The following is a 13,402-nucleotide window of genomic DNA, read 5'->3' on the forward strand; positions in this document are numbered from 1 at the left end:
AAGGACTGGTTGAGGGACCTGCCAACTGTTGATTCACACTACTGCAGAAGCACAGAGACCTACAAACACAAGAGGTTCCTTCACCCAGGCACAACCATCTCCCAACTGCATCGGGAACATCAACAGACAGCTGCAACTGCTGGAGTGAGAGCCATTGGAATACAATATATCACAGATGTGTTCCATAAAGAGAATTATTCTGTATTCATTCCACGAAAAGATCCGTGTGATATTTGTTTTTCATTCAAACGTGGAAATATCAGCAAGGCTGACTATGATGCCCATGTCACCCAGAAAGCTGAAGCAAGGCAAGAGAAATCCCGTGACAAAGATTCTGCAAATAATCAGGACCTGCAAGCTGTGCTACTGTGTCCTAAGACCCAAGCCAGCAGCCTGTATTACAAAACAAAACTGCAGGTCCATAACTTTACACTCTTCAACATGAGGTCAAAGGAATGGCACGGCTACATTTGGGATGAAACAGAAGGCAACCTCAGTAGTGAAGTGTTTGCACACCTTCAATATTGCCATTTTGAATGTGTGATTAAAGACCATCCAGAACTGAAAGAGATCATAGTATGGAGAGATGGTTGCGGTTATCAGAGCTGCAACGTATGTGTAGCCAATGCATTCTGTAAGCTTGCAAGGAAATATGGGGTAGTAATAACAGAGAAATACCCTGTTGCAGGGCACACACAAATGGAGTGTGAGAGCATACTATTGAACGCAAACTAGTTATTGATATCTTCACCCCGAGCGACTACCTCATCCTACTCCAGAATGCAAGAATCAGACCATCACCGTACCATATGAAAATGCTCAGACATGACGAGTTCCTGAAACTGAATGCATCTTACTTTATTAGCATCACACCAGGCAAAAAAACTGGAGTTCCAACTGTGCATGATTTGCAGGCTCTTCAGTTTAACAGTGAAGGTCAATTTCAAGCTGTTCTTCTCAGAAGCAGTGTGGGAAGAACTGCCACAGAGGATACAGGTACCAAATGAGCCAATAGCATGGATTAGAATGTTTCCATGTGCTCTGCCAATCAAGGAGAGAAAGTTCCAGGACCTGCAGTCAATGAAACACATACTGCCCGTTGAGTGTTCTTTGACAGTTTGCCACATTAAAAGGCATCAGTCAAGATCCCAGCAATGAAAAGTTTGAAGAAGTGATAAGATGCACATGTTTCCTCAGCATTATGTTTAGTTAGTTCATTAGTTACTCTTCATTGTTCACAAAGTTGAAAGTTTAAAATTGCTTAAGTCACAAAGGAATGTTCAGGAATTTGCCCAAGTCATTTATTTCTCTTATGTTGCATAATTGACAGACATTCTTATAAGTATGTCAAAAGTCATCTATTGTTATACCCTTTTCAGTGAAATAATTAATATATTTTCTATATATTTTGTTCAGATTTTTGTGTTTCCTGAAAAACCTGAAAAAATTACTTAGGCCATTATTTTAGGAAGGTGTCGATATATTACACATTTATACATCTGTGGACAAAATCTCACAATCACTGGGAATAAGCCTATGTCTGTTCTAGGCATTACCATCTACAGATAATTAGCTCTGATTTACAGGCAACATTCTTTCCTGGTCATGTAGCACAGAGAAACATATGAAGTGGGAACATTTTTCATGTTCATGTCAGACCCATGAAGTTTAATTAGCAAATCAAATAAACACAGGGCTTTAACAGTTTGCACTACAAATCAGAATAACCTGGCAAAAACCTCTAGTGAAATTGTCCCAGAACAAAGTGTCATTGTGGAAATTTTAGAAACAAGTCTGGAGTCAAAATAAAGCCAGAACCCTGTTGAATTATAAACCTTTGTCCAGGAATATCAGCCCTACCATATCACTGAAATATAAACCTGTGTCCAGGAATATCACAGTCCTACCAATTCACTGAATTATAAACCTGTGTCAAGGAAAATCACAACCCTACTATATCACTGAATTATAAACCTGTGTCTAAGAAAATCACAACCCTACTATATCACTGAATTATAAACCTGTGTCTAAGAAAATCACAACCCTACTATATCACTGAATTTGAATCCTGTGTCCAGAAATATCACCGCCCTACCACATCAATGAATTATAAAGCTGTGTCTAGGAAAATCACAACCCTACAACACCACTGAATTAGAAACCTGTGTCCAGGAATAACACAGCCCTACAACACCACTGAATTATAAACCTGTGTCCAGGAATAAGACAGCCCTACAATACCACTGACTTATAAACCTGTGTCCAGGAATAACACAGCCCTACCACATCACTGAATTATAAACCTGTGTCCAGGAATAACACAGCCCTACCACATCACTGAATTATAAACCTGTGTCCAGGATATAACACAGCCCTACAACACCACTGAATTATAAACCTGTGTCCAGGAATAACACAGCCCTACAACACCACTGAATTATAAACCTGTGTCCAGGAATATCACAGCCCTACAACACCACTGTGCTGCCTTATAAATGAGGCTCAAGGCTTTAAATAGAAAACAAAAATATGCATTACAACATTATAAGTCAAATTCCTTGTATGTGTATACACATACCTGGTGGAATAAAGTGATTCTGATTCACATGCAAAACTAATGGCAATATATCTCCTGAGGCCCCTTTATGTTGAAGAAAGCTATTTTCTTTGTACTTTGCTCCCTGGTGTGCAGTGTCCCCTGACTCCTGTAAGTGGTACTAATACGTGGTGCATGGAGAGATGAGAGAGATAAGAGTCCGACTGGGCATGAAATTACAGCAGATCAAATCGTCTGCATCTCACTGTTGCTTAAAATAGCTCCGTTCACCTTCTATCGCCGGCCAGGTGCGAAACAGCAGCAGTATGGAGACGTGAGCTCCACCTGCACCCTGCATACTCTCCATTCAAGCACACAAATCTAACCCATGCCGTATATATATATATATATATATATATATATATATATATATATATATATATATATATATATATATATATAGACACACACACACACACACACAAATATTTATGGGATGATCCAAAAAGCACATCCCATAAAACCACGTGTTTGTGTGTGTGTGTGTGTGTGTGTGTGTGTGTGTGTGTGTGTGTGTGTGTGTGTGTGTGTGTGTGTGTGTTTTGTGGGACATGCTTTTTCAATCCTGGCAGTAAAACAATGTGGAAAGATTTGCTTGATGTAAAACCATCTTCCTGAGGGTTTGACTTCGGAATGTAATACATAAGGCCTATATTGCAAACAGTGATTTTATAGAGTTAAATGGACTGCACAATCTGTTGTTAATTTTTTCCATGCATTCAGTGTCATCGAAGTACTTCCAAGCACCTTTGTGATTAAAGGAATTGGAGCATATAACAAAGGGGGCCGTTATGTGTCTGTTCTCAAAGACTGACCGAGATACACAAGCCATTCTGCTTCACTTCCACTGTTATAATGTTTACCCTTCATGATGTCCACAAGTAATCAGTATACTGGGTTGTATTTATTGAAATTGTCAATGGTTTCTAAATAATTCTAATTAATCCTGGATGCACTCTCACCCTGGACACACTCTTATTCTGGACACACCCTTATCCTGGACACAATCTCGTCCTGAACACACTGCCCCCTTTGTTTTCAGAAACAATGTCACTGGACATAATTTGATGGATTTATTGCCAGGTCTTCTTAATATTGAGCCCTGTCCCCCATCCCCTTCTATGAGGGGCAAATTATTTTGATGGAGTATGACCCACATGCAGTTCAGATTATTTTATTTCATGACTGATCTGACTGATAAGTGCAAATTCCCACTAGCTAATGAGATACTGAAAAGACTCTCTGAAATGACTGCCAGCCTAACAATGACCAAAGGTTAAAGACACTTTCAAACCAGTCTCTGATGTGTACCATCAAACCCATCAGGATGGCGTTTCTGTCAACATTCCTATCTGCTCCCAGTGTCTGGCATGGCATAGATTTGATTTGTCTCTGTTCTTTTTATTTCCCCTTTCCTCCTTTTTTTTTTTTGGTTCTCACTTTCTGTCCAGAAACACCCTGTTTTCTTTCACATGTCCATAGCACTGCAACATCTTTACACTTACAAATCTTCAGTCCTTAGTGCCTTCCATGTGTTTGTTTTTGCAGGATCTCCTAATGGAAGCAGTCTCTCTTTTCCAAACAGAATGAAAAGCAGCACTATCTTTATACTGGCAAAGCAGTAAGTAGTCAAAGACCATGACGAACGCTAGGCCAGCACTCTTCACTACAAACCTTTGACCAAATGTATTAGACAACACTGAAATATTTCAAACATGGGTTCTACCACTACAAATCATAGAAAAGGAAGTAACAAAGAGGAAATCCTTTTTTTACTTGGGAAATATCAAAAATATGAATTACAGTGTAGGGTGGATTGACATATGATTTATCCACAACCAATGAAGTATCAGATAAGTGGAATTTAAGGATGATCATTTGGCACAAAACAGGATAGTGATATAAAGCATCTAAATGGCCAAAAGCATCTAAATTATAAAAACATCTAAATGATATCCACATGCCGACTAGGGCTATCGGCACACCAGCAAACAGTTGCCCCAGCACACGAGCAGCCAGAGAGAGAAAAGGGCAACCTTACAACACCTTGGGTACCCCACGACACACAAACGTTGTAAATACTCTCTTGGTGTAAAGAATAATATGAACTGTAAAGTGTCTTGTGGATTGAAGAATAACAGTTTATTTAAAGTTAATTCGCCTCCGCTGTCCTACAGCATCCTATGTTCACGTGAAAGACAGGAGGCATTCTGCTTTTATCTTCCTCATGCACAAGAATATTCATTGTACATTTTTCTTTAGTCTCTTTGTAAAAAACATATGTGTGCAGTTAACCAATTTAAAAACCAACCAAAAACCTGCAGGACAAATTCAGTTAGGGAAATGAAAGTCTCCTATAGAGAATGATGATACTACTGTTATTCATTTAGTTGCTGTTAACACACATATAACATTCCTGGAATTGCACAGCAACTGTGCATGGATAATTATTAGTATTTAATAATCAATACTTTGCCCATAAATACACATTTTTTACTTACATGTTAATTTATTAGAAGAAGTCTCAGTACTGAGCTTTATCACTGTACCAGAATTCTGTTGCTCATGATAATGTATTAATACCTTTAATGATATAGTTACATATTTCTTGAATATTAATTGTATTATTTTTCAATATAAAAAGGATATAGGTTTGTTTTATAGTGTCTTTAGAAGAACCTATAGAAGAATTGTGTTCCAATAGTGATGACCTTGGTGGCAATACTCAACCCTAGCAGTGTATACCCCAAAGAAAACATGGAACCGGGGCTTCTCCACAAAGCACTTCTCAAAGTAGAATCTGGCCTATGACAACAGCTGCAGCAGGCCACCGTTGCAAGTGTGAGTCTGCAGACGTTTGTGGGATTTGTGTTTGTGAGATCATGTGGGTAGTTTTCTGTGAGCAGCTGCAGTTCTAGTGAGTGGTAGTCCACTAAACACCATATATATAAATGGGTAGTGGTGGACCTGTGTGAGGAACAGAGCTGTGCTTCAGACAAGCGAACAACTCATTAAACAGTGAAGGATGGGCCTGTTCAGTGGGACTGCAGGAGGCAGCCAGGCTGAAAGCATATGTGCTGATAGATCTAAACACCCCAATGAGAGTGTGGAACAGGCCCGTGTGCACAAACCCACTGCCAACCGGATCATACCAATAACACTAATGAGGGTTATCTAGAATCAAACACTCACTGCAAATGGGAGGGGTAAAGGGTTTTTAAAATTCTGTTCATTAGTGTATCTAGCCTATTGTTTGAGTATCAAAAGGATCCTAATTATTGAATGCCCCTAATTTCTTTCATTATATATATATATATATATATATATATATATATATATATATATATATATATATATATATAAAATCCCATTGTGGTTTTAAAGGGGTTTTTACAAGACAGATAGAAAAAAAATGTATTGATCACTAGGGAAATTGCAGTAAAATTACAGTAATGACACTTGTAATAAAACCGAAGTGCAACACTGTGTGCGCAAAATAAATGCCTTCAATTGCATGTTGGACTCAAATCTGATCTTTTGTCAGGTCATCTGCAGAATCTGACCTGCTACCACACATCTGAACACAGAGAAGCTGCTGAACTCCTTGTCGATTTTCTCATTTGGTTACAAGGAGACAACACAACCAACTATGAATAATTAATAGTGAAAAACAACTCTACAGGACTTTGGCTAAACTAAACCTGACACATTTGAAATCCATAGATGGGGTTTCATTTTGGGTTGTGCCAAAGGATCACTTGTGGACAATGTGCAGAAGTGACTGTCAAGGAACAGCACATGATTTTGATAGAATTATTTAATTCATTTAAAAATCAGCATTGATCTGCCTCACCATCAAGCAAATAGTTTTGCCAACTTGCTGGCTTTATCATTTTAGCATGCTAGTGTTGCTGAATTCCTTTACATTTAACAAAACCCACCTCTAATTAACCAAAGGACCAATTAACCAGTTTTTGTATGGACTGGACTTCCTGAAAGGCTCCACCCATCAAAAAAAAAATGTATTTCAAAAATTTAGACATAGGAATGCTGTATTACACTGACACTATGGATGCACTGCTGTAAATATCTGGCATTTGTATTTGAGGAGTCTATTCTAGCATTACTGTATCAGGGTCACCTGTTGCAAAACAGACAAATTAATCTGAAGAAATATGGAAACAATATTGGCTGTAATTCAATAATTTATGTCAAATTATTTGACATAAGGATGGGCATTAGACAAAGCGAACTAAATATTAACGGAACACATACGGGGAAACAACAAGCATAAAGACCAAGACTGGCAATAACGGCTCCTGAACGCAAAGTAAACGACACCACCGAGATAACGTACCGTGTACGCGAGAGCTGAATAAACTAGACGAACATGAACAGAAAGGGCAATACAGACAGAGAAACTCAACCAGAAACGAGCGAGGCAGAAATTGGTGTAGACAAACATTAGAAAGACAAACAGACAGAAACTTAACCTGGAGCATAGCGAGAAGCCGCAAAGGACCACGACGAGCGATAACACGGGATATACTTAAACAACAACCAACAACCACAAGCCCGAGAGACAGGGTTTAAATAGACACACTAACGAAAGATAAGCAAAGCTGAAGCTAAAGGAGACCGGAAACTATAGAAACAGACGAGCGGGGAAACGAGGAAGTGGTTAGGTTGCCAGGGAAACGGGACACGCTCCGGCCTGCGGGCGTGATACAGTGTTACTTATAAACAAAGGAAAAACAAAAGCATCAGTATGTGCGAGCACATAAATAAAGACATTTTGAATTTCACATTTTTGTATATGTCTATGATAATGCAACAAGAGATATGTTTCCTTCTTGTTGTGTTATTTTGGAACAACAAACTTCCCTCACTTGTTTATTACTTCCACTTGCTAATATAATTGTTTTTTTTTTTTTATCATCAAAACTTCATCTATGCTACTTCTATGCATCGTTTTTGTTTCTCGGTACCTGATGTGTTTGGTTTTTTTGCCATAAATGCTGCTTCTTTTGCTAACGTGGATCACAGTTGCTTCATCGGGTGCTGTTGGGATTCCCCCCCCCCCCCACCCCCCCCCCCCCCCCCCCCCCCCTTTGCACATTTATAGCGTTACGGGTCCTCTAGCGTCCGCTAGGGGGCGCTCCACACCCTCCGCATTTCCCACAGCGTTCAGTTGAAACAAGGACACTGTCATTGATGTGAAGCATCACCAGTTGGTGGAGAACTTACTGTACTATCTGTGAGTGAGTGAGTGAGTGAGTGAGTTACAGTACTCCGCACCTAATAAAGCCAGATTCTTTCCTGAACTTGATGTCGACTGAAGTGTTTCTTTGAAGACGTAATGCAGTAATAGAAACTCGATTGCCGACTTTTGGGATATATTTAGCAAGGTCTTTTTCAGCCATCAAAGTGACGCATAATTAAAGTCCTGGCATGACGAAGGCTGTGGAAATGCAAATGTAATCATTCCGAAATTAATTTTCCAATCTGTAAATGCAGTTTTTTTTTTTCATCCGGAAAATAACCCCAGTAGCTAGTATATGAATGGAAAAGAGGAGAGGCGCTGTTTCCCTTTTACATGTGAATATCAGCTACTTTCTTGCAAAGCGTCTTTGATAATCAATATTTTATCAGCAACAGTAAATGCACAAGAAAATTAATTTTCAGTTAGCATTTTAATTTTCCAGTCTGCGTTTTGATTTAAATAAAAGCATATTATAAAGCGCCCAAATCTCCATGCAGATGAAATTCCTGCACTAGTAAATGAAGCAAATGCAAATTACATAATAGAATTTCACATTTTAATTTAAGCCAAACACTGCATATTTAAGTGGGAAATTGATATTAAAAGTAAAAAAAAAAGCATTAAGAATACATTTTACATATTTTATTCTTTATTTGAATTTTACCTAAGATATGCGTCTAGTCCAAAGATGATGTTAACTTTTCAAAACAAGCAACCATTTTTTTAGATGCTGCTCCACTTAAACCTTGCTTGTAACACTAAGTTATCTGAGTTAACACTGAGTCCGATAATCTCAAAATTACGCCTGGCTAATTCAAATACCACAAAATAAGTTTCTGCTGGTTGAAAAATACTTTTGCACTTTATTAAAACACCCACACTTACAGCAAAACATGAACGGAAATCAGTAGGTTAAGAATATGATTCCCAAAGAAGTTCAGAGCTATGCACACGCTAGTTCTATTAAATGAACATAAATTTAATAAAGGAAAGAATCAACTCAGTCTGAAATCCAGGAACCCTCAAGTGCATGTAAAATGCATATTTTGGTGGACGGCGCCCCCTATGTTTGTTCTTTGGCAATTACAGGTGTTTTATAGAAACCCTGAGAACTCCAGGGGGACTAAGTCAGAAATCAACATACCGTCTGGAAGTACAGAAACTAAATATTTCCACACCGTAATTTCACATTTCGAAGACCATTATGGCGATAAGAAAATTCGCAAGAGACTATTCCGGAGGCACAAAGCTGCAGTAGAAGTGAGACTTTGACCTCTTTCGCCTCGGGGATCTCCAAGGAAACAGTTTGCGCTTCTCTTCTGCTCCACTAACCTGCTGCTGCTGCTGCTGTATTACTCTCAAATATCAAAACCAACCTTACATGTGTAAAAACCCTCTGTAGTCATGTCTGAAGCTGGAAAGTCTTGAAGGGGATGCTCACGAAGGGCTCAGGGCAGAGGTAAGGAACGGCCGTCCGAGCGACCAGTGTTAGGTGGCGGCCGAGGCGCTCGGCTTTTTTCTGGCTTTATTCATGCATATACACTTTAAAATGTGTTTTATTCTGACTAATGCGTGACCTTCTTCCGCGTAGTCCACACACTGGTCCTCGTTAGCCTAGCTTAGCCCTGCTAGAAGCCGACTTTTCTGCGGTTATGGCTTTGCAGCCTGTCTTGTGGATAGTTACCAGTCTCTTCGTTACCAGTGCGGCGTTAAAACAAAGCTAATTTATATGCTTCCACATAAAAACTTAGTTTCCAGCACAGCACGCTTCCTTTATTGAGCTGGGTAGCCTGTCAAGCCAGCTTTTAAGTCTCGATGTGTCTAGAAAGTAGCTTGCATAAAATGGCTGGTTTGGGATCAGTTATCGCACGTCAATGTCCAGTCCATGAGCATCTGCACATATCATGAACCTGTCTGTGCACAGTGTGTGAAACCTCACCACTACTTCAGCTCCACCTTGTTAAACAGATACAGAATGATCTGGAGCCGCTCAGTGTTTGTTTGTTTGTTTGACTGTTTGTTTCTTACTTTCTAAATTGTTGTCAAAAACGTAAAGAGCGTGTTAAGATAAATTAGTTGATTCACTTTTAGTTTCAATTTTACAGTTAATAATACTCTTGATACAGTTTTTCACTAAAATAATATATATATTTTTTTATTACATGTGGAGAAATTTGGGAGCAAAATACTTTTTATTTATTTGTAAAAGCCTATTCATGTTTGTTACTATCTTATTTCCCTTCAAAATGTATTGGGCTAACAACAAAGACAACCTAAAGAGATCACCAGTATCCTTAAAACCTATGAAGATGTTATTAAGTTTTTATATATAGGGACAGAACTAATGGGGAGCATGGTGTAATATGCTACCTCAGAACCGTAATACTATGTTTAGGGTCTAGTAATTTATTAAGTATCGCATTAGAAAATTGTTGCTCTGGTGTCACTCAAGATAACGGTGTAATGTTTGAGATTTTTGGTGCAGAAGCTTTATCTTTCTGTTTCCCAACAAATTAATGGAGAGTAATCGGCTTCTGCCTCTGTGAGAATGTTATGGTTATTGAAGGTATAAAAGGGTATTTGTGGTCAGATGGTATTTGAGAGCCTTGAAAACCAGAAGGGTTAATAGTCTGAAAGTTAGTGTAGTATAAAGGCCTGAAGGAACAGAGGTATTAGAATGAGAAGATTGTGTGAAATAACCTCTCAGACACTTTGGGTAGTTTCTCCACACATAGAGAGACATGTAGGGATAACAGCGACTGCAATTGATGATCTATTTATGCACCATATGCTGGATGGATGAAGGATAGTTATAAAAACATGGAGTGGTTAAGTGACTGCGTTGAAGGAGTGGCATTTGGTTGCCAGTAAACCACTGGTTTAGAACAATGCAGTTCCACAAAACTGCTTAGAAGCAATTGAGTGTTGACACACTCCAGGGAAACAGAAGTGCTGTGTTCCGTTTAAGAGATTACAAGAAGATGAACCATTTCCCAGGGCAGTGTTGGGTAAATAAGTCATTTTTTAAAAGACTTGTTTATAAATTATATAAACCATGTTATTTCTTTCAGTTCTGAGGTTATATGAGTATTCCTGTGGAGGAGATTAAGGAGTATTCTTATAAACAATATGTGAAGCATTATGCTAGCAAGAGCATATAGTACACTTCACATGGTTATAGGACAATTCATAGATAGATGCTGCTTTTTTGTAAACAAACGTCACACATCTGTTTATGTGTATTTGTGCTTATATGTCAAAAGAAAGGTAATTTGCAACTAATTGTCATAGAGAGCAAGGCCAGTTTTGCGGTAAGCTGGATTGATTTTCGCCTCTTTCTCCTCTCGTCTCCCACAAGACCTTCCCTAGGAGTGGTCAGTACCCGATGTCCCAACCTCTTTTCCCTAAACCTCTTATCATGCCGGGCCAGCATTCAACAGCCGAGCCACACGCCGCCCTCATCGCCTCTCCGTGCTGGAGCCCCGGACCCGTCCCTCAGATCTTCCGCTTCCGTTCGCGCACGGAGCCCATGGACTGGCGCCGCATGTCGGTGCTGGACGTGGACCGCGTGGCGCGGGAGATGGACGTGAGCGCCCTGCAGGAGTTCATCAGCGCCGTCACCTTCTGCGACGTGGCGGGGGAGCGGTGCCCACACTGCCGTGGGCCCACCGACGGCGCCCTGCTCAAGGTGCTCCGCATGTCCCAGCTCAGCACCGAATACCTGCTGCATTGCCAGGGCTGCCTGAGCACGCAGGTGTCCACACTGGAAGAACAGCTGCAGGGGGCGCTCTCTCAGGCCCAGCACGCGGCGGACGAGCGAGCGCAGCTGGAGAAGGAGCTACAGGAAGTCAAGTTGGAGAACAGGCGCAGAAAGAAGATGCTCGCCACTCAGCAGCTCCTCCTACAGGCCAGTGCCAATAATTACCATAAGGTAAGCTGTTGAAAGGTTCTTTTGGGGCCATATGCATGTGCTAAGACTATTAAGAGCTGATAAGAGAAAACTCTGGAATCACTGTATCCGAGTCACTGCCCGACATCTTTCAGCGTGAATTTTTATAGCAGCTTTGCACAGGTTGTTCCCATTACCCATCACTTGGTAGCACACTGCGTGTGGAAGGAGCGAAGGGTTGTGCTGACTCACGATGCCGGATGGTCCTTCTCTCATTTCAGTGCCAGTTCTGTGAAAAATCTTTTGTCAATTACTCCTACCTACAATCACATGTTCAACGTCGGCATCCTGAGATCACCGAGGCAGGTACGAAACCTCCTTAAAACTTGGAAAAATGAGTCACTGAAAGCCAGCACGAGCATGTCAGCGTGTAAGTGTCAAAAGTCAAAAGGTGATTTTGTTGCTAAATTTGTATTATGTCACCAGATACAAAGCCGGGCATAAATCATATATTTTGATATGCAGTATTTTGATGGCTTAGCTCTGCTGTTCGGCACAATGCATTTAAATCAAATTATGACTATGAGGGTCATCAGGAGTCAACTTTAATTCTGTGGTGTTTATAGCTGCAGTATATAAGAATCACAGAGCTTTTTATGCATAGGTATCACATTATATAGAGCACCATATTCTGTCAAACTGATGGCAAACTCATGGTTTCGAGTTGGGTGCCATGTTGGAGTAGCAGCAAAGCAACAAGCACTGCCACAGCCATGTGGTTACAGACAGAGCCGTAACGCCGAGTGCTGATGTGTGTAGGTGAGCTCTGTGAAAGGGACGATCCCAGCGCTCTGTGTTATATAGCCAGTGTGTCTGTGCATCAGAGCGGCAGAAGAAGAGACAGGTGGAGCAGATGGAGGACGGGATCGAAGAGCTGAAGGAGAAGTTGCGACTGACTCAGAGTTACCTGGCGGCTGAGCGGGAGGCCGACGCCCGGCGCAGACAGCAGGTGGGTGTGGGTCGGCCAGCGTGTGGACAGGAGGGCCCTGTGAGAGAGCAGCACAGGGAGGCTTATTCACGCCGGTACGTCACCTGTCTGGTGATGTATGTTTCCCAGGAGGCGGTGGAACAACAGAGGCGAGAGGAAGCAGAGAGGGAGATGGTGGAGAGGTGGAAGCAAGAGGAGAGGAGAAAGTTTCATCAAGAAATTGAGGAGTTGCAGCAGCTGTTTCTGCAGAAGTTTAAAGATATGGCAAACAAGAGCTCCTCCATAGAGGCTGTGAGTGTGTAGCTGGATGCTGGTTGTGTGTATTTACACATTTCAGGCACCAGATGGCGACAGATCTTCAGTTCCAGAGTAGGACAGAATATTTAATTGGTATGAATTCAGATAGGTGTTCCAGTCACTAATTATTCTCATTCATTTCATTTCAGTTTCCATTAATGCATAGCTATCCTTCCTGGAATTACTGGGAGTATTTCTTTAATAAATTGTTATTGTACATGTTTGCATTGCTGTGTTTAGAAACTACAGGAGTTAGAGAGCAGAGAGACAAGCATGCCCAATCTAAGAAGTGAAGATGACCACAACGAAGAGCAAAGGTGGATCAGGGAGAAGGAACTGAAACACAAGATGGCTCAAAAGGTTCCAGCA

General features: G+C 40.6%; 1 protein-coding gene across 1 annotated transcript in view; it reads left to right on the forward strand.

Annotated features, from left to right (window-relative positions):
- Nucleotides 1-9,289: 9,289 nt before the first annotated feature.
- dzip1l (DAZ interacting zinc finger protein 1-like) overlaps nucleotides 9,290-13,402 on the forward strand; it is a 12,286-nt gene continuing 8,173 nt past the window's right edge. The window contains exons 1-6 of the mRNA XM_035524599.1: nucleotides 9,290-9,318; nucleotides 11,218-11,790; nucleotides 12,030-12,114; nucleotides 12,633-12,757; nucleotides 12,866-13,027; nucleotides 13,274-13,393. Of these exons, the coding sequence (XP_035380492.1) occupies nucleotides 11,245-11,790; nucleotides 12,030-12,114; nucleotides 12,633-12,757; nucleotides 12,866-13,027; nucleotides 13,274-13,393 (1,038 nt within the window). The 5' untranslated portion in view covers nucleotides 9,290-9,318; nucleotides 11,218-11,244. The remainder of the gene's footprint in view (nucleotides 9,319-11,217; nucleotides 11,791-12,029; nucleotides 12,115-12,632; nucleotides 12,758-12,865; nucleotides 13,028-13,273; nucleotides 13,394-13,402) is intronic.

The sequence above is a fragment of the Electrophorus electricus genome, chromosome 3 (assembly GCF_013358815.1).
Source record: "Electrophorus electricus isolate fEleEle1 chromosome 3, fEleEle1.pri, whole genome shotgun sequence".
Classification (NCBI taxonomy): Eukaryota; Metazoa; Chordata; class Actinopteri; order Gymnotiformes; family Gymnotidae; genus Electrophorus; species Electrophorus electricus.